The sequence below is a fragment of the Tyto alba genome, unplaced genomic scaffold (assembly GCF_018691265.1).
Source record: "Tyto alba isolate M040663 unplaced genomic scaffold, T.alba_DEE_v4.0 Super-Scaffold_23, whole genome shotgun sequence".
In the NCBI taxonomy this organism is placed as follows: Eukaryota; Metazoa; Chordata; class Aves; order Strigiformes; family Tytonidae; genus Tyto; species Tyto alba.
In genome coordinates, this window is record NW_024881297.1 from 5936333 (window position 1) to 5957783 (window position 21451).

The following is a 21451-nucleotide window of genomic DNA, read 5'->3' on the forward strand; positions in this document are numbered from 1 at the left end:
TTCATTGAGTTTTGCTTTCCTTAAGTTGCTATGAAAGCAGCTAAGCTTTATCTGCAAAGGCACAGGCTGTCTCTGCATTTAAAAGATTTGTGCAGAAAACTTCATTAGTTTAAAAAAAAAAAAGTTAGAAATTATAGTTCTCAGTTCTTCTAAGCCAGTTCCAGAGAAGCAGTAACATTTGTCATTTACCCAACTCAAATTAGACTCCTTGCTGTTCAGAAGTAAATAAAGCTGGTTATAATTCAAGTACCTGCAAGGTGCAGTTTGATGCTTGGCTTCAAATTCAGAATACTGTTCAGGGTCAGGTAATTCATGTTGGTCTCCAGGTTGGGGCCTTCTGCTGAAATTTAACTGTCACTAAGCAGCTCTGGCAAAGGACTTTACCATCAGCACTGCAGGGGGATGTAGGGGGAAAGGCAGCACAGTTTAAGCAATGACAGCAGTGGTTAAGCCTTCAAGGTAGCATATGGGAGTCTTCCAGAGCACCAAAAAAATAAATCTTTCAGAGGAAGAAAAATACCCAGTACACAACTCACAGCATTATGGTTTTACTCCTCTTTTGAGTTCTGTCAATAACTGTTACAACCAGTGAAACTGAAGCAATGATGTTCCTCAAGACACATGATTCCAGGTTCCAAGAAAGAGCTGCTACTACTAATTAGACAAGCGCTTTAGCAGAAAAAAACAGACCTTCAGTCACACAAGATTTTCTGCAGAACTAAGATAGAGACCACAAACTTCAAACTAAGCACAGCTTAAAGACAACCTCTGCAAGTTTGATTTGGTTTTGTTTAGCAATTATAGCACAAGGAAAGCATCCTCATGTAAGATAGAACACCTGCAAGATAGAACAGACTCAAACAACCTGTTTTCAGCCGTCTTCAAATGATGTCTCCTTCCCCACAGGCTGCACCAGTGTCCATGAAGCTGTCCCTCAAACCACAGCTACCGTAAGGTAACTGCAGCCCCAGTGGCACACGCTACCTTCTCCTTGCTCTCTCCAGTGTGTACAAACCTCACGCTGCTGGTACTAGAAGACAATCACGGCTTGAAAAAGTGTTAGGAAACATGAGGGATCCAGCAAAACCATCCCAGTGACACTTTCTATACTTGCTCACAAGCCAGCCACTCATTCCTGCTGCTCCACATTTCACGAATCTTAACCTGACAATGTCAAGTGCTCAGAAGAAACATGAGATTTTGTGTCATAGATGTTTTGCCGTTTGCTGTGTTAGACAGACAGAGCTTTGCGGAGCGGCTTATAGCACTTGCTGGTTTTCCCCTTGCTTCCAAAGTATTGCTTGACATGCCAGAGCCCGGCACTAACACCGTGCTTTGAAGACAGGGTTATCAATTTCATTCTGACACCTTCTCAGTATTACTATATCTGAATGTTTCTATGCATGTTTATTCACATACCTTTGTAAAACCTGTGTTAATCACCATTGTACAGATGAAGGTTTGAAAAATTACTCATGCCCACAATTGCAGGATATTCATTTTACTCATTAACATATAGCCACTGACACAAAATGGGTTAGTACAGAAAAAAAAAAAAAAGTATCTGTTTATATACACAAAATTTAACAAGCACTGATTCTGTTCTGCACAGCAATTGTAACTAACAACAGAAATGCTCTTAAGTGTTCCTTAAATTCACCTTGTTGACTCCTGACTCTGCAATCTGCAGAGGACTACATGATTTTTTTCACTGTTGGTTTGTTGAGGGTTTTTTTTGTTGTTGTTTCTGTCTGTTTTTTTGTCTTTCCTTTTTAAACACAACATTCTTTACAGTTGCCAGTGAGACAGCTAATGGTCTAAATGCTGTTCTGGAATCAGAACTGATTCCGGTAAGGATGGCTGATCACAAGTCCTTCCTATGAAGAAGTGATTAATACGCTATGGCAGCTCGTTTAAACCCGAGTTTCTCACAGCAGTCTGGACAAGACACTGACTTCTGAGTCACGTGGAAAGATGCAAGGCAGTTTATGGAAATTCTTGCCTGTCCTTATCTATCTTGCCCTTGCTCTCTGCAGGATTCACAAATCCCCATCTAACTACCCTTTCTCAGTCTCCCCTTACTTTGTAACGTGATGAATTTAGAAACTGAATTTGGACAAATGTTCTGCAGTGGTGCCCAGAGGGAAGTCAGATTTGATGTAAGCCAAAGAGCTAAGTCCATCCATACCTGATGGGAGAAGCTGGCAAGGACTCAACCACTTTCTCAGAAACACTGTTTCTTGGCAACCCCACCCTCCCCTCCTCACCACACACTCCAGGCAGATGCAGGATTCCCCGCTCCTTTCTTCACCCCACTACTCCCTAGTCGGGCTTCCAAGCAGCAAGAACAAACACTACCCACTTCTGGTGGCCTGATGGCTGAATGCAGCTCTATGGGCTTTTTGTTTGTTTGGTTGTTTTTTGTTTTTTTTTTTTTTTAATAAAAACAATTCCCCTATTATTTGGTATTTTGCATAAAAGCCAAGCCCAGACACCTTGAAGCCCAGTGAACAAGAGAACCTGAAAAGCCTCACAGCTGAGAGTTGGTAGTTGAACACTGGACCTGACTGTGCCTTCTCCAAGCATCAAAGAGGAAAATGAACACTGCTACTTCTAATTTATGACTTCTGCAGTCTGACACATGAACTTTGAACACCAGAGTCTGGTTAAACTGAAGTAACAATACAAGATGTCCTTTTGGCTTTTGAACCAACCACCTGCTCCTTGTCCCGCGTGCCCTCACCCTCCCAGCTCTTCCAGAGTGCTCTGTTTCAGAGACTATAAGGAAACGTTAAAAATCTAGTAGTAAAAACTGTTACTAATGTTTCATCTGTTCCTTTAGCAGTCAACACACCAACAAAAAGTTGAATTTACACAATGCTGGTAGTGAAGCAAGGAAACCCTTCTCCAATCACATAAGGCACTTCAGACTATGAAGAGGGCAGCAGAGGAGACCAAAGTAACACTTTGTTACCTCTCTTGGTGCAAAGCAGAGGAAAGAATAAAAAAAATGAAAAAAAGGAAAACAAAGGGGAAAGGGGTGAAAAAGCCCAATCTCCCTTCTATTCAGTAAATGCTTAATAAATGTAAGGTTGGTAAGAAATGCAACAGTAGTAGCTTAATGCTAAAATACTCTATATTCATTAGGCAAGACCAAAAGACAATGATATTTATATTTTTAAATATTTTCATTTTTTAAGGATGCAGGATTAAAGCAATATATTTATTTCTAGTTTATAGGGTTCACTGTCTGACCACACCTGCCAGTAGAAAAGCTCAGTTGCCATGGAGAGAAGCCAGTGAGAAATTATTTATCTAGAATGGAATTTTTATTTTTGTCATCCGAACTTCTTTCTAGGTATTTAGTCATTACTACACACTATGCAACAACCATGTTTTAACTGGTCACCATTCATAAGTGCTTACTGAGGTGAACAGAGCTCAACGGCAGCAATCCCACTCTGAACACAGAAATACTTGTGTATACCCTATGCTTCAAGGATAATACAGTGTTACCAAAAAGACTTAACCCATCTGGGCTCCTTCATTGTTTGTTGTTGTTTTGGTTTTTCAAATTGCTTGGTTCCCTCTTTGCTTCCCAGGTTGTAGGTGAAAGAGGAGAGTCTGATTACATGAGATAAAAGGAGCTACTCCCTAACGTTTATGAAGCTGCCAGGAAAACAAAGCCAAATCTTCAGCAAGCCTCAAGTGCTACACATGCCCCCAGACACCATGCCCTTAACACTTGAGGATTTAGTAACAGTCTCTCAAACCAGCCTCACCACTTCTTGGCCCTGCCGTCAAGCCAATTCCCTTCAAGACATCACAGTTTTTGTCAACGGAGGTAATATAAGGGTGTCTGGTGGTGCTGTGGCTCTCCTAAAGACATGAAAAGAGAGAGCAGCTTTAAAAGCATCTTTGTTTAGCTGCTGGGGGAAGAGTTAAGAGAAGGGATACATCTAGGCTTCAGGTATGCTATATTTTTAAGTCTTCTCACAATCAGTTTGGAAAGATGCCTTAAAGAGATGGGGATGACGTTTGAAAGCGAAGGTTTTTATTTGGGGATGAGGGGAAAGAGCTGTTCAGTTTCTTTATGTGAATGCAATGTGAGTCACTGCACAGTTATCCACTGTGGATTAATTCACTCTACAGTGAATCTGCTTGTCTATTCAGACTGGAAGGCTTAACTTGTCAGTGTTTCCATGAACAGAAGCTGTCAATAATGAACTCACAGCTGCAGGTGACACATGCCTTGGAAATTCAATTAGCCAAAAAAACATGTGGTACAAGAAATGGCTTTTCTAAATGATGTCAAGCGAGATCACAGGAAAAACTGTATTTGGCATGTGGCTGTTCAGTATAACTGGGGCTGAACAATTTAAATAAAATTTGTAAAACCATGCTTCCCGGTCGCTGGGAGGAAGAGGGAAGAACAGCAGAGTTCCTGTTAGTCTAGATGTATTCACTGTCAGGGTCATGGGAGGGCAGGAGCCTCTCCACAGCTCCCATTTCACCAAAAACAAAAGGGAGGGCCAACCTTTCAGCTGAAGGACCCCTGCTCAGCCTTTCCAAGCTCCTTTCTTTCAGTGACTCTCTCACCTGCATGCAACATACCTCACCGGATATTTCCTAAAAGCAAACCTACCCAGTTCTGTTCCCCAGTTATGCCTCTCGTACTGTACGTCCAGCACACAGGGAATCTATCCAGGTGTGCAACCACAGTGTTTCTTCCCCTTCACTCTCCAGGCTTTGGCACTGAAAGACTGCATCACCAAATATATGTTAATCCTTGAAAGCAAACAGAAGTAAATATGATAATGACAAGCCGGAAACAAGCAGAAAATGAAGTCATGGATTTCTCACTAGAGCTTACAGAGCCACTATCCAAAACACCTCTGCATAGAAAACAAGAGATCACAGCCTGAAGACACCTACCTCAAAGGAGGATCATTCAGCATATTCACAAAAGATTGCATCTATCAGCTTCGAAATAGACTAAGCATATAATTAAAACCAGGGGTTTGGTTTGTGCAAAACCATTTCTTTCACTATCTTCAGTTCCCTTCTTATTATATTCTTACTCTGCCATAGATCAAATAGCACTCCCGAACCAGCATGGGCAACACTGCTCATGCTCTGGCAGCTGTAGGATTTTTATGGGCATTTGGATTCAGTCATGTGCTCAATGGAAAGTGAGAAGCAAGTTTCATTCAGCATACAGCATCGTAGCTAACACGGCCCCATCTCAAATCATATTAAACCAGAGATACACGAGATGACATAAAAAGCATGAGGATGGGAAAAGAGATAAGATGAAAATAGAAATGGGACCAGGAGAATTGGAACACAGAAGCTTCATTTCTGAAAAAATAGCCATGCCCTCTCAAAAAAAAAAAAAAAAAAAAAGATAATGGAAGGAGTTTTAAACCCAGAAATGCCCTTTATCTCTTTGGCAATGGATAATGATGAATGGGTAATGCAGAAAGTAAGGCCCCGCACTGCTTTACATCTCCTCCATGAGTAAAATATCCAGTCAAGCAAATAATGAAATGCAGACTGCAGTGCATTTCCTATTTTGAGGTATGATGTGTAATGCCAAATTTTTGCTACTTTAAAGGAAATAGAAGTCTCTCAGCATTAAAATATTTTCACAACTTCTCCTCAATGTAATTTTTGCCAGTTTCCTCTTATTTTTTACAAGAAATTGCCTACAGCCATTTGCAGCTCATCAACACACTTTTCCATGAAAAGCAGACTGCACCCACACTCTCCCTTTTTATTACAAAGGCAAAATACAATGTGAAAACTATCTCCACAGCTCTCCTCACCCAGCTGCCTTAGGTCAGCACTGTGGGATCCCACACAGAGCGTAGCGATATTCTCAGTGCTGAAGGATGAGCATGGTAAAACTGCCAAATTGACTCGGGAGCCAAGTGTCTTTGAGCCTGTGGGAGGCTGAGCCACAAGGCAGGCAGAATCAGTGCTGGTCCCTCAGCAAAGATGGAACAATGGTTTTCAAAGGGCACAACAAAAAAGAGCATGCATTTGCTGAACTACACATGTACAACACTGCTCCTCCTCTCCCCCTGCTTTGCCAGTGCAAACTTCAAGCCACATTAACCTACAGCACACATCTGAGAAACCCAAGGCTTCTGCCTCCATCACACACGGCAAATCAGATTGGAATTCTTGGGGTTAGCAAAACCAGATGGGAGTACAAGAAATCTTGCTGTATCAAAGTAATTATAAAAGAAAGAATCACTTCTTAACCACCTGGTTAAGAGGCAATTGTAAGTCCAGCCATCCCCTTCACCTGAAGTTGCCTAAGTCTCCTGAACAACACATCTGCTCCTTGAAAAGCCACTGGACTTCATAGCAGGGCCCAAATGTAGGTGAGATATGCTTTCTGAAATCTTTGGAAGAGCCTTCCCTATCACTCTACCCGCCGCCCTTTCCTTTTTCCCTCAAGTGAAAGCTAGAGCAGACTAACCTAATGCAGCTCAACTGCACCAGTCTCTACCACACACTGCACATGATCTCTAACCAACTCAAAACACAGGGAGAACTGTACAGAAAAAAAAAAAAAAATCCATGTTTTCAAAAGTTGTCTTCCCTCTGGCAAGAGGGCCACTTACATAGTACAAGAACAACAGTGTTATGTTCTGAATTGCACCTGCTAATCTTCAATACCCTGCACTCAACCTGGTTGCAACCAATTGAAATGTCTGTGTGGAAGAGAGCAATTAGTGAAAATGACCAAAAGAGCAGAATGAAAGACAAAAGAGCACCTGAAGACAGAAATCTAACTGCAGATTGAAGCTGCAGATTCTAACTGAAGATTGAAATCTAAGCTCCAAAACATTAATTTTTAAATGGGAGGCAAATGAAGAAGCTAGTGGTTTGCCCTCAAGGAAATAATATATATTAGGGAGAAGCTGTTCTCACACGAGCAGGAATAATCAAAGGTTTACATGCAACACATTTTGGTCTTCGGCCCAACTGCCACGTATTCACTGCAACAACTGCAACTTGCCATCCCACACCTTTCACCACATCCCTTTCAGTCCTTGGCAGAGAAAGCACAAGTGCAGTGACTAGAACAAAGGTATGCTTGAGCTTGCTGCCCAGGCTGCCTTCTGCTGGTAAGAACAAAGACATAAGCAGAGTTGTGCTCATTTTGCTCATAGCTGGGAGAAAGAGGGTATCATCTTTGCCCGAACGCAAAATTTTACAGAACTTTTAGGATCTTGCTTATCACTGAGAATTCCACCTCTGCACTAAATTTACTTAAACCTTCAGAACTTGTTCAGAAGGCATCTGATGAAGTGGGAGACAGAATGGTGTCATGCTTCCCAAGGAAGTGAGGCTAAATCCATCTTGCAGAAATCTACAAGATGTCTTCTGTTCGCATTAATACTTTCCTGAGGATCTACAGTGAGATCTTACAAACCTACTTCAGAGAACCCTGTGGTGTTTGCAGTCACTTATCACGAAGCCCCAAAACCTTCAACCTACTAGATGACCACGGAACTCGCTGGACAGTCACAGTTGTCCCAATATTCAGTGAGGATTTGGGGCCTCTGCCCACCAGCACTCAGACTGAGCACTAACACCCTGCATATACTAACTGCAGGTGCATTACTACTTGGCCTTCTCAGCACATCATTTCCCCCCTTCTCCTTTTCAACAATCTTTACAGGCAAAACAAAAATCACAGCAACAGAAGCAGTCTCTCTGACTGTAAAACCTGCTGCGGTCTCACTAAGAAAACCACAGAACCATGGCAAGCATTTCATTTTCACTATCCAAACAGATATCCCACCCAGGTCAACAAAAGCCAACCTTAAGATGCACCTTCTAAACACAATAATGAGTGCACAGCCATCACTGCTTCTGGTAGTCTCTGCCCTTCAATGACCCATTCTCCCGCACCTGAACTTACCCTGCCAGCAACAGAGCCCCCCAGCAACTGCACTCACCTCTGCAGGCTCAGAAGGAATTTCCAATTTGGATAGTTTGGCTTTGGCGTTCGCCTTCAAATCCGAGATTTCTTCACAGGGTTCTCTGTGGTATTCCTCCAGGAGAGGTTTGAGCTCCGGTGATTCAACTGGTGCCTGATCTTGGCCATCCATTGGTCTGACATAGGCAGTTGGTTTCTGCTGCATTGCACTGGTTTTTGATGGCAAAGGTGGGGGAAAAGTCTGAGAGGAAGGCTGAGTGGTGCCAGTCAGATTAATGGCTGAGCTGTCCCAACTTTCCTTCTCCTGTGATCCTGTCCCTGGGTCCTGAGATGGTTTTGTTTCACTGTAGGTTGGCTTATGACTTTTGCTGTTGTTCTGTGACCTGGAATTCATATGCTGGCTGGAATGTAGAGGTGACAGGGGTGACACTGAAGAAGATGAGGCTGTCCTTAATGGAGAAAGCGCCAAAAGGGAGGTCTGTGGTTCACTAGCATGACCTTCACCAACTGCATGCTTGTCATTTCTCTTGTGGTGAAAACCTGCGTGACTTTCCTGGCTACCATGATTGTGTTCTTGACCTTGGCTCTGACCATTGGATAAGCTGTGACTCTTGGCATCCAAACCTGAGGCTGGTTCTGTTCTTGATTGTGCCTTTTGGTGGTGAATGGATTGGCTTGGTGGGGGAGGAGCTACAACCGTAGGTCCCATGGGTGGATGACGGGTTGTGCGGTGGAATGAAGATGGTAGTGTATGGCTGGTCTTTTTATGGAAGTATGGGCGATCAGGCCTTCCTTGGGGGATCAGAGAAGCAACACTTTTTGGAATCCCTATGAGTTTCTTATGGGATTTGTTGCTGATGAGCTCCTTGACCTCCTCATAATTGCCCAGCATGTTCTGAATTCGGCTTGACAACTCATCTTCTTTATTAGTCTGCAACAGAAGAATAGAGAGGCGGAAATTTAAAAAGCATGGATGACCCCCCCCACGAGATCCAGCTCAAGAAGAGACACTTTCCAGGATCCTAATCACCACGCATCACTACAAAAGTTAAGCAAGCTCACCTTGATCCTGTATGCAGTCTCTCCAAAGCAACTGGGACTGATCTAGTCACTTTTACACCAAGATGACAAGTGTGCCTACAGTCCTCAAGAACATCAGACCAGTTTGTTTCAACCACAGCTACAGACAGACAGGCAGCCAAGCCGCTCTTGACCACTCTCCCTCAAACTCCCTGGCTACACGAGTCCCTCAAATGAATCTGCCCAACCTGAAGTCTGTACTGTGCTTGCACCATCTACAGAGCTTTAAGCGCACGCTCTGGATGAATTTAAGTTAAGCAGATGGGAACATGCTCTGTTTGCATGTATCATGCTCAAGTCTGTTATACCATATACAGAGGCCACAGCTCTCCTCTTCCATCCCAATCCTCTTTCTTCTTCTCCCTCCACCAAGTGCCCCGCTAAGCATTACCTTGTAGGGCTCTGCAAAGAGAGGAGTCTTCTCAGGAAACTTGTCTTTTTCCTGCAGAACCTCCTGATTCCGCCTCTCTCTCTCTCGAATACGCAGCAAGTTTCTGTCTTCGTTGTACAAGCTTTAGGAAAGAGAGAAAGAAAGGATGGTTAACACTTTATATCAGTGTTATCAACAAAAATCTACTCTGTGCAGAAACCATGGTTTTCAGATAACAGTATACATGAAAATAATTTTGAAATCCACAAGATGGTTATAGCTGACAAATCAGTTTTGTCAAGTATTTGCTGTACCACATAGTAATGTAACATGCAAGGTATAGCATGAATCCTTCTCAGTCATTTCTACTCCTGGTATCATACAACAAAAAGGGTGGGAAAGGAAAAACTATCCATCCATTTAGTTGTGAAACACAAATTGAGAAGTCAACACGGGTGAGACGTGCATGAGCTGGCAAATCCAGCTGCAATGATTGATGTTAAAATCACCATTCTTCTTGTCCTCCAGACTTCTGCCTCAACTATCCACCTGAGAGTAAGAAGGAATCCACTATTTTGAAGGTGTTGCCACTTTCAGACATGGAATTTTGCTTACTTTATAAACAGGCCTGAAAACTCACTGTACTTTAAACAAGCATTTGAAAGCTGCTTACCTGACAAACCACGTAGTTGCATTTAAGGCAATCATACAAATGTATTTAAAGAGAAGGTCTTGGAAATTTGGAAAACACCAGCTTGAATCCCCCTGTTCCTCCTCAACCACATACATATGCACTCAATTCCACCAGCTCCACAGCAAAACATCAATGAAGCTGTATCAGATGCAGAGCAGGATGAACTCCATGGAAAAACAGATCCTTTAGACTACACCTCCTCTGTGAAATACTAATGTAAAACAATGGAATCTATTACTCTAATATTTATGGATCTTTGGGAAAAAAAAAAAAAAGCATGCAGACATAGTATGTGGATGCAGGTATTTCTCTCCTTTTATATTTCTATACTACTGCACTCTACTGCCCACATACAATTCCCGTATTCTTCTCCATACACTCAAATTCTCAAGTGTCCCAGTTTGGAAGGAAAGAGCCTTATCTTCTCCACCAGTGACATTTTCTCAAATACTACACCAATCTACTGAAAATTTAATCATCCCTAAAGGAGAGGTAGAGGACTGGCTTTGCTGTAACAGTTAACCAAGAGGTCTGACTACTGCAGAGGCAGTTTCCTGACTCAATGAGAGCTCTGGAAAATGATGCTGTCTGATGACAATTTTCCATATATGGAACTGCAGCAAGGATGTACTCGTGCCACCAAGACACAAAAACATTTTCAGGGGTTAGACTGTGCACATTTAAAATAGTTTCCAACTTTGTTAGTGCTGAAATGTTTCCAAACATAGCAAACCAGAAATTTCCAGTAAGCTATCTGTACCCCACTTCTGCAAACAATTCAAACGATTTTAAAAACAAAACAAAAAGCAAACAAACAATCACAGATGGCTGTTTCAGTAAATATACGCGACCCTTCTGTTACAAGCAATATACAGTAGAAGCATTTCCTCTGTGCATCTGATGTAATTTTGCATGTGAGCAATTTCATATCTATAATCAGTTAAATTGGCCAATTGTTGCCCTGTGTGTGCCAGAAAAGCTCGTGCAGCCATATATGAAAAATACTAACTGCAGAGGACAAAAAATTAACAGAAAGTACGGAGCAAACTAGAAGCAATCTTGGCTATACTTACTACTTGAAATTGTATGTGTGCAAATGATTTTATGTGAACGCATTTCAAGTTGACAGCATTTTTTGAATATACCTGTTGAAGTTATCTGGAAAACTTTTACAGAATGAAACACCATTTTTCAAACATTCAGGAAGTAAAAAATAATTCCGTAAATATCCTTTACATAAACTTCAAAAAAATTCACTTAACTGCAAGCCTGAAAAAAACACAGAAGATGATTTTAACAGGTAAGATACTGGCTTTTAGCATGGAGGAGACCTCTGAAACCTCCTCTTCACCAATCTGTGACACCATTGCCCAGTGTCAGGAACACAGATGCCAACTACAGAACAAAGTTTTTGTTTGTTTTTGTTTGATGGGCACAATTTAACCTGGATCAATCAGCTCCTCTTCCCCCACCAGTCCCCAGCCCATTTCCCCTGTGGCTGCACAAGCGCTCAAGCCAACACAGTGGGGAGGGCAAAGGAATAAAACCACCGCCCTCGGTGGCAGTCCTCCCCTTCTTGCCATTTCCCAGCCTCTTTGCCCTGCAGCCAATATCTTCCCTTTCATTATAAAACTCTCTTGCAAGGAGCTCTTCTGATGTGTTCAGACTAATCAAGACTCCTACTGCAACCAGGTGCTCAGCTCCAGCTCTCCCCCACGACCCTGACTTTTTCCTTTTGAAGCTACCCCCAAGTATGCTTTTGAGACTAATGGTAGTATTCTGCGCAATGCTAAAGGTACGAAAGGACAATTTTAAGTTAGTTTTAACTCCTCCTCCTTGAGCATCAGCTGTTTCCCTGACCATGTATTTCCTGGCCATGTTTTATCCTGTCAGTTCTTCAGCCATGCTTTTAATCACAGAGAGGCATAGGGGAAATCAAGACACAAAGGGGATCTACTTTTTACAAGTGTGACAATTGCGTTAAAGAGCAAAGCTCCTTCTCCTGTTTTGTGTCTTCTGATACACACGTACATTTTGGTCTGCACAACGCTGCTGACATCTCAGCCCACCCTGCTACTATTTCTATTTTGATCCACACCATGAACACCAAAGCAATCAGACCTACACTATACTTTTTAATACAACTGCAACATTAAATATACATACTTGGTTTTGTTTGTTTTCTCCCTAGTACTTATTACATTAGTCATGGTGTTGGCTGGAGTACACAGAGATATTGTGCTATCTTTCCCCAAAATAGATTTTGCTACTGCAATTTGCAGATTGTTGCAGCACACTTCAGGTCCAGGCTTCCCAGAGACAAGCTGTTGAGCTGGCGTAACTCTCTGCTGAAGCCCAGGACAGTAAGAAATGGAAGTGGATTAAAATGCTCATTTAAACCATACATAAGGACAAAAGCCACAGCCAATCTATCTCTTTTTAAAACAAATTGTTTTAAAATGAGCCAATCTCATTTTATCTTCCCAGATAAGAGATTGTTTGCCTCTTTCAGAGATGATAGAGCAAGACATAAAAGCCACAAGGCTCAGCACGAGTCTCTTGGGGGAATGCTGTCAAGACTTAAAAGTCCATCAGACCCATTCCCAACCTCCCTAACAGCTTCAGTTACCTTTCAAAAACTCAAGCATCACTACTAGAGCATACCACATCATTTTATAATCTGCATTATTATTTAGTAAGGCTCATGAAATACTATTTAAATACTTGAGATCTTTCAAGGTGCACTACTGTAGTAGTGGTCCTTCCTGTAAAGCACTGAGGGCTTTGAGTAACAGCCTCCACATGCCACTAGCGTCAAGCATCCTATCTTGTAATGACTTCACTCCCACCTGCTTGTCCAGCTTTCAACAGTAATCTCAGATTTGCTCCCCTTATCAGCTTCTTCACATACGATTAGCAAGGAGATAACATAGATCAACTTTCTTAAATAAAAAAAAAATGCATGCAATACTTTAGATGGATTCAGCTAACAAGCTGGGTATCATTTCCACATGCCAGATGGCTGATGTAGGGAGTCAGTGGGGATCCACATGTTCACCCGTGTTCTCCCTTTGTATGATAAACCTATATAGAACATGACTTGGTATCAACAGGGGTTTTTTCTATAGTTCCTGGGTAAATAGGGCATGAGCCATAAACTATTCAGATTACTATTCTTGCAGGAAAATACAAAACAGCACAACACTATCAGCAGTAAAACAAGACTGAAAAGCATTAGTGATAACCCACAAATATCAGAACATGTGTATCTCCCTGGCTGGAAGAGCTCAAAGAGGTTGACTCACTCCACAGTGAGACTCTGCTGCAAAACAAACAAGTGGAAATTCTGACTGAGAGGTTTTGTGTTTTCTTTGGTTATTTCAACTTACAGAGCAGGAGGGTGAGCCAAAACCCACTGAAACAGGCAAAAAAATTCTTATCGGTTCCAACGGACTTTGTGTTGGGCAATGAGAGTGCAATCTTCAGTCATACAAAACAGGCCTGACCTTGGACACACATCAGCAAACCTCTGGCAAAATGAAGGGAAGTCATTATTCAGACACTATACCTCAGCTCACAAGGTTCAGCTTCTGCACCTTTCAAAAACAATCCAAAACAAAACAAACAGGGCCTCCTCACTCCCAGCAGCCCTCAAATATTAAAAGTTTGAGTTTATGAATGTTAATCATAAACCAAACCATTAGCACAGTATTACTACTCATATATTTCATCATCTTTACCACAAACTCTCTTAGCAATAATATCAAGTCTTAATTATTAAAACAAAACAGAACATGTATGTGCACATACATGTACAAGCAAAAATTTACTGGAAAGGAAGCAAGCAGAACATCAGTCTGACATGTTAGAACAACTGGGGAAAACCTCGTGGACTATTTTTATTTGCTCTCTCAGGATAAAATCTGCTGTTAACACTGGCCAACTCAGGGTTCTTGTTTTATATTATGTCTTGCTGTAAGCATCTCACTAGATCTCAGCTTCAAGCAAGAGAAGCCCATAACTTGCAAGTAGGTGTGTTTAGTTTTATTTTGTTTTGTTGTTTTTTTTTTGTTTGGTTGGTTTTTTAGTTTTTTTTTTGTTATTGCTGCTGTTAGTTTAAAATTAAACAAAACAAAAAAACCCCACAAAACAAAAAGCAAACACCAAAAACCCAAGCCACATATTATGACCCTGCAAATTGTTTTCTACTAAAACACTGTACTACATCCGTGAGGATTATGGATATCCTTCTATTTCTAGGCTGGCAAGCATCCAAATTGAGAGCAATCAAGCTGTTTTGCTCAGAGGTTCTGTTTACATTCAAACAAAAGGAAAAGCCCAAACAACTGTAACTGGTGTCTCTTGCAACAGTAATATTTACAATGAGAAGTAGCTATCTTTCTTATACATATCCCAACGCTGAATGTAAAACTTCTAATATGCCGCTTGCTGCAAAATCAGCAGCTGTAATACTTCTGAAGGGCTTTTCTTTCCCTGAACCTTCCTTGACCCCCAAGCTCTCTTCCCAGCAATAAATTCTTTTTAAAGAGTGTGTGAAGAGAAGGACAGAAGGGATGGAGGAGGGGAAGGGCTACCGCCTTTTTGCCGGAATGCCAGTAACCGCAGGTTTAGGAGACAACAACCACGCCTGCTCTGGGACAGCCCGGCTGACATGGGTGCTGCTCCCACGGGTACGGGACCACCAGGCGCTGCTCAGCGAGGGCCCTGCTGCTACTACAGACGTCTTCACCCTGTGATGGTGAGCAGTGGCCCCGGCTGCCGGCCGCGCACGGCTGACTGCCCGTTCAGCCCGGTGAGGGGTCACTCCCCTCCCTTTCGCTGTTCAGGATCATCATCCAGCCTCCGCCTCCCTTTCTGAAATGGATCAAAGCAATTCTCATTCTGAGTTTTCCTCGGACTTTGGTGCACAGAAGGAAGTACAGTTTTAAAAGCAGGAGGATAAGGGAATGAACACCGAGTAGCTACTTATTTGGTCATGCAGCTGAGAGAGCAGCAGCCCTCCCTTCTCTAAGTTACAGACAAGCCCTTAAACTACCTGAAGACAACAGCTAGAACTCATTTTAATTTGTATATTTTATCATGTGTCAAGTTTCTGTACATGCTGCCTCATCTCATACCGAGGGGCTTTTATTTAAAAACAAGTGAGTTGTATTGCACTCAATGGCATTCCTAATTCAGAGCAGAAAAGTCTGCTGTCTATTGAAATGTCCACTTTTCTAATATAAGCCTGTGGTCATCCTAATCCCAGTATCTGTGAAGACACCATTTCTGGCCATTAGGGTGTTCCGTCAATATGCTCTTTAAAGCTTTTGAAAACCTGGGCTTTGCTGTGACATACAACACTGCACAGTTTCCCAAAGAAAGCATCAGAGAACCACAGTCAGCTCAGGCCCTGCGTGGACCCATGCCAAGAGAAGAGGAGGTCTCCATGGCCTGCCAGGCTCCAGCAAGCTGTCCCTTGCACACCCATGGATGGAGCCCTCGCCTCGCTATTCCCAAAGCCGCAGGGTGAACCCCAGCTCCTGTTCTTCAGGAACCTCTCCATATTCTTCTAAAATGGGAACTCAAAAAAAAACCAAACAAACAAACAAAGCACCACCTCAAAACCAAAACCACTGCCAAGCTCTTCCTCACTGATTTGTGGAAGTGCTTTGGGAAACTGGACCTCCAGGCTTCGCACCAAGATGCCAAGCACACAGAAGACTGGGAGCTGGGGGACTCCATGGTCCCATCCCGTCTGTCTTCAGGGGGGAAACAGTTCAAAAATTTTACAGTTAGAAATCGTGCTGCACTCTCTGCAGTTGGGCTACACTTGACAAGTCACCAGGAAAACCCCGTATGTTCATCCAGTCCAGAGACTGAATGTCTGCCCTGAAACATTAGTTCAGCCTTGATCACCTTCAAACATGCTCCGCAAGAAATAAACACAGGCACAAATCCTCCCCCCCTGCAAAAAAACAAAACAAAACAAAACAAATCATGCTTTGCTACATACTAAACAGTAAAAGTACACCTAGGCTCAAAGCAGCCCATGCTGGAGAAGGCTAGCTTCAATAATACGAGATTTGGTTCAAAAAGCTTAGCAAAGCTTACACCCTGACCCACATCATCATCCAGGCTTGGGTCTGTAACAAAAACCACGAAAATACCAACGTGCTCTGAAGCCACTCTCAGTGACATAACAATCCTTACTACAGAGTTTCAAATGCTGTGATGTGACAATCCAGCCCATGACAACATTTTCAAAAAATAGACTGGTACAGGAAGAAATTCTGCCTCTCCTCCTGTCCTAGGTGTTCCCCAAATTAAAAAGAAATGAAAACAGAAATCTGCTTAGTTTTAATTGTAAAAAGATCTGTTGCTCACTCCCGAAAGGAATTATTCTAGCATCAGGGAAAGGGGTGGAGAAAGGCTAAAAAGCAAACATAGCAACGACACCCACTTCCTTCAGAACGCGCAGAACCTCTTCCTCCAAAGCATTAAGAGAGAACATTTCCTTTTAGTACAACTGCAGGAAATCACAAATTCATTGAAGTTGTTCTGTCATTAAAACGGTCTCTTTTTTATCATGAGAAGCTGCTGATCAACATTTCTCAAGATTGAGACACATCCTTGTTTAATTTCAAGGTAAGACACATCACCCCCAAAAAAGATGAAACAGAAGTCACACAGATGCACTTTAACAGCCCCACCACAGTGCCCCGGGCTCTGCTGCTCTAAATAATAACTCTCACAGAATAACCACCACCAATTTATACAGCCAGGATCACATCCACAAAGATTAAACGTTAAGTTTTATTCATCTGCCCATTCATTTGAAAAGAACTGTGGATAAACACATGGTACAGAAAGTTACCAAGCACCACAAGGTGCTCAGCTCCCACACTGTATCACCTAAGCAGCTTACCTGACAGTGACTGTAAGACAAGCAGATGAAAGGACGACATTAAAATTAGTATCCAACAGCATCAAAAAAGCCTCATCCCAACCTTCGCTTCCTTTCCTTTATGGAAACATTGTCTAGTTGTGACTTGCTGGATGTTTTTAAGTTCCGTTTCACATCAACTACTATTTGACAGAACATACACAGTTTGAACAGAAACAAATGATAAAAGGAAAACATATGGCAGAAGCCCAATAGATGGTACAGTTAGTCAGTTATTTTCTGCATCATCATCAACCAGCTTTGGTGCATGCTTTCCAAATATACCTATCTTCACACTGAAGAAACAGTAGTTGGAATTTGGGTTTCAAGTTTTTTGCTTCCTCTAGCTCCTTCAAGTCTATCCAGTCCTGTTTACTGACTGCACGGTAACAGCATTACACTGCTGAGCAAGAGATCAAGGCCTCACAGCCCACCCGTACTTCCATGATGGTTGTAAGAAACCTCCTGGCAAATACTTGTGAACAAAAATAATGTTCCAAGAAAATCCAGTACTGCTGCAAGCTTTCCTTCAAGCCATATGGAAAAATGAAGGCGAATACACCTCTTCCTATGTTTTAAATACACAGCCCTCTAGGTTACACCAAAAAAATGAAGTGGAGAATGGCTGGGATGTTACAACAGGCAGCAGGGAACTGCCAGTTTGCTTAAGTAGAAGCTAAGTTGGCTTTTGCCACAAAAAAAAGGTCAGTTCTACCTGTGTAACATTAAGCATCTTCTCATACTGCCTCTTTCACAGTAATATTTGCGTTCAAGTTCTTACTTATTCGTTTCCTATTGCTGTTGCCAAGTTTAAAAATATATTCATTACTCAGCCATTAAAAGGTTTTTGCTTCCTTTCAGCATCAATAGGCCTTTCTTCGTCAAGCAGTTCCCAGGAGTAAGCCTGAACATTTCCTGAGAAGAGCCGAGCCCCTGCAGCGCCCAGCAACTTTGGCAGGAATTGGGAACTCTCAGATGTTCTTCAAACACTACAAACCCATCACAAAATAGTGCCCAAACCCCCCAAATGCTCAAATGGCTGTGCACTTAAAAAAACACCCCAGGATTCAGAGCAGTATTTCTCAGCTTATGGTCTACAAACCACTGAAGGCTCAAAAGGGGAAAGATTTGCAAAAAGATGCAAATAATTGATGGTAACAACCTCTTGTCTGCCTCCTTAAAAAAGGCAAACAAATGAAAGGTTTATGGCTTGGATTTTCCCTCACCCACCGAAATGTTTAAAATCTATTTAGTTGTACATGGAAGCTATTATAGCAATATTGCACTAGACAGGCCATGGATACTTTCAAACAAGGTGTGGCACTCTCCAGCCAAAAATACTTCCAGTCAGGAGCGCTCCAAGCTGCAGTGCTCCTTTCAGCAACAGGACATCCTATTCCAGTGACAGGAGCTCTCATACCAGAGTCAACCATTCGTCAGTCTCCAGAAACACACCATTTACCTTACGAGCAGAAAGCTTTTGATTCAAGAGGCAAGAAAGCCTCACAATGAATATACAACAACCAAACGACCCCCTCCCAAAATGGTGAACCCCTGAGAGGCCAGAATACAGCACGCAAACAGCCAGAGCCTGTTCACAGAAACATCAGGAGCTCACGATGAGCTGAAGCCTCGCTTCGCCACACACAGCAGCAACTTAGAAAATTTGGGAAAACGTGACAATTACTTCAGTTTATAACAATCTTCACTTAGTTGTCTTCAATAACAGCACTTAACTACGTTGCTGCAGTCAAAGCACCTGAAGAAACCAAGATGCAGTCTTTCCACTCATGATGCTGCAGAAATGAAGTCTCTAAAGAAACCCAGGCTTTCAACCTCACCCCATGTACACTGATGTTAATAGAATGCTGTCAGAAAAGGTGTTAATTATAAGTTACATGGGAAAAATGTTGTCATTCTCCATCTAAATGCAAATATACTAGGAGGGCTTCTAAGAAGGTGTGGATGTGTGAAGAGTAATTACAAGGAGAGCAGACAAAGCATTAGAACAATGATGAATTTAAGGCTTTGTTTGATCTGGATGTGGCAGGCAAAGGGGGAAATGTGAAAAATTTAAATCACCAGGTACATGCACTGAAAAATCCTAACTACCTCACCTCTTAGAGACAAAGCATTCTCTATACAGCAGCCTAATTCATCAGACACACATCTCAGGATTTCCCCAAGACAAGTGGTCTAACTGCCTTCCAGCACTGAAGGAGCATACATCTTTTGGAGTAGGTGAATCTGCAACTCAAGTGCTATTTCAGTAATTGAGTATGCACAGAAAGATTCAGACAAAGGTACGGGTGCCTTGGCTGCAGCACTGATGGAGAAGTTCTAGATATGCAGCCTAGGATGGGGCCTGAGTGTAGGGTGGCTCCCCACGCTCCAAGGGCCCCCTCGCAGCTGCACCCCAAGCAGCCTTGGTTGTGGTGACCCAACAGTGACACAACTGAGCTTGCAGGTGAGCAGCTTTTGCGGGCAAGAAGAGCCCATCCATGCGTCTTCTCACTTCATCAGCAAGGATCAAAAAGTTAGCCTGGCCAGGATGCAGACAGACACAAGCCCAGAGGACTGGGGTTACTTTGCAGAAGCAACAGTGAAGAATGAGTTATTCTAAACTTCACTCTTTGTATCAAAGTGGGAGACTTCAGTCTGCCACTAACACAGTTATATTCCTCTGTTGCACAGCTGAGCAAATATTTTTCACATAGACCCAAGTGCCTCCCAGAGGTGCTCCCAGAGTGTGCTCTCAGGCCCCAGAGCAATCCAGTTAAGGTCAGCTGGTACTTTGAGAAATGCACACCCAGATCCCTCTGACAGTGTGTTCCAACCAGGTTTTGTCAGAGAATAGGTCTGTTTGGAGAAATGGCATTCCCCCGCTGAGCAGCTCCTGCTCTAACAGGGAGGGGACTCTGAGTCACCCCACGATCACCCCAAGACCCGTCTGCAAAAAGGCCTGAGGAAACGATTGCGCAAACAGAAAAGACATTTACCCTTCAAAGGTACTTACATCATGCCTTCCCAGATCAAAGCCTGCTGGAAGTAAATACAAGGCCTTGGCACTATCAACAAACATATGGGGTGTAGCCTTTCTACCAGAATGTAAACTTTGGGTCTGCTTGAAAGTTCAGCTCAGAGAGAAAACATCTACCGTCAAAGCACAGGAAAATCAGATTTCAAAGGCCAGCCACTCTGTTCCTCCTGCTGCCCCCAGAGTGGTCATGCAGCTAATTCACATTGTTATCCCACTCCATTCTACTTATCTTCTTTCAAGGGGTCCCACACTCACACCGTTTCTGAGCACTTCAAGTCCCCCCCATCCTCCCCAAAACCTGCTTCAGCATACAAGTTCATAAGCTATTTAGAAAGGACTTCTTAGAAAACTGCTAGCATAGCCTTCATTAAACACCATCCATCACCAACCACAATGACTGCAGGATCACATTCGAGTTCTCACCTATCATTCTTCTTTCTTCTGGATTTGTCTTGGCATCATCTCGCATTAGCTCAGGCCCCATCCTGACAAGCCTTGGATGTTATCTTCCTGATGGTTTGTGCTGAAGAAAATCCCTTCCCTATTAGCTTATCTTCCAACGAGAACAGCCACGCTGCATAACACAGCCTAGAGCAGCTGCATTCACACCACCATCTCAAGTGCCTCTACGTGCCCCAGCAGGTCCACCAAATGACCAACAGACACGAGCTGCCTTGTTGAATCAAGCTGAGGGCAACTGAGTTGAACCAATTAGTAAACACTGTTGGTTCGAGGCCACAAAACACTCTTCACACGAGCAGAACAGAACTTTTCACTGACATACCCGATGACTGTTAACATATTGGAAATTGCCTGGCACAGACTTACTGTAGTAATTCACCCCTCTTTGCATATAGTACATCGCTTAGAAATTCATCTGGATTGCCGCGGCAATGAGCAGAAACAGCCAGATTCTGACATTAAGTGGACAAGCAGGTAAAACATCACCAAATAGGTTTGTTTAGTTTACCGAGGAGCATATACACCTGGTGGGTGACTTTATATTCTTCCATTCTTCTCCTTTCCCTTCTCCTATCCTGAAAAGCATGTTTCCCAAGTCGATGTTGTCTTTTTTTTTTAAAAAAAAAAAAAAAAAGCTCTAACTTGCTCATTATTATATGATTTTTTTTTCAGTAGACCATAGTATGACAATCAACACAAGAATTCCATTTACTCATTTACTTTTTTTTTTTCCTTTCAAGATAGTTCTGTGAAAAACAAGTGCAGAGAAAGGACTTTTATACAGAAGGCACAGTCAATTCTACATTTAAAAGAGGGTCCAGAGAGGGTCATTTCTGATCAAACACTTCAAATGCACATACAATGACATCTCACAAAGCTACATGCCAGTAGCAAGCTTT

General features: G+C 42.5%; 1 protein-coding gene across 3 annotated transcripts in view; it reads right to left on the bottom strand.

Moving 5' to 3' along the window:
• AFF1 (AF4/FMR2 family member 1) overlaps positions 1-21451 on the bottom strand; it is a 116223-nt gene that overhangs the window by 62400 nt on the left and 32372 nt on the right. For all 3 annotated transcript variants that reach the window (XM_032997958.2, XM_032997956.2, XM_032997957.2), the window contains exons 2-3: positions 9432-9552; positions 7980-8891 (exon numbers count right to left, since the gene is read on the bottom strand). In XM_032997958.2, coding sequence (XP_032853849.2) covers positions 7980-8891; positions 9432-9552 — 1033 coding nt within the window. The remainder of the gene's footprint in view (positions 1-7979; positions 8892-9431; positions 9553-21451) is intronic.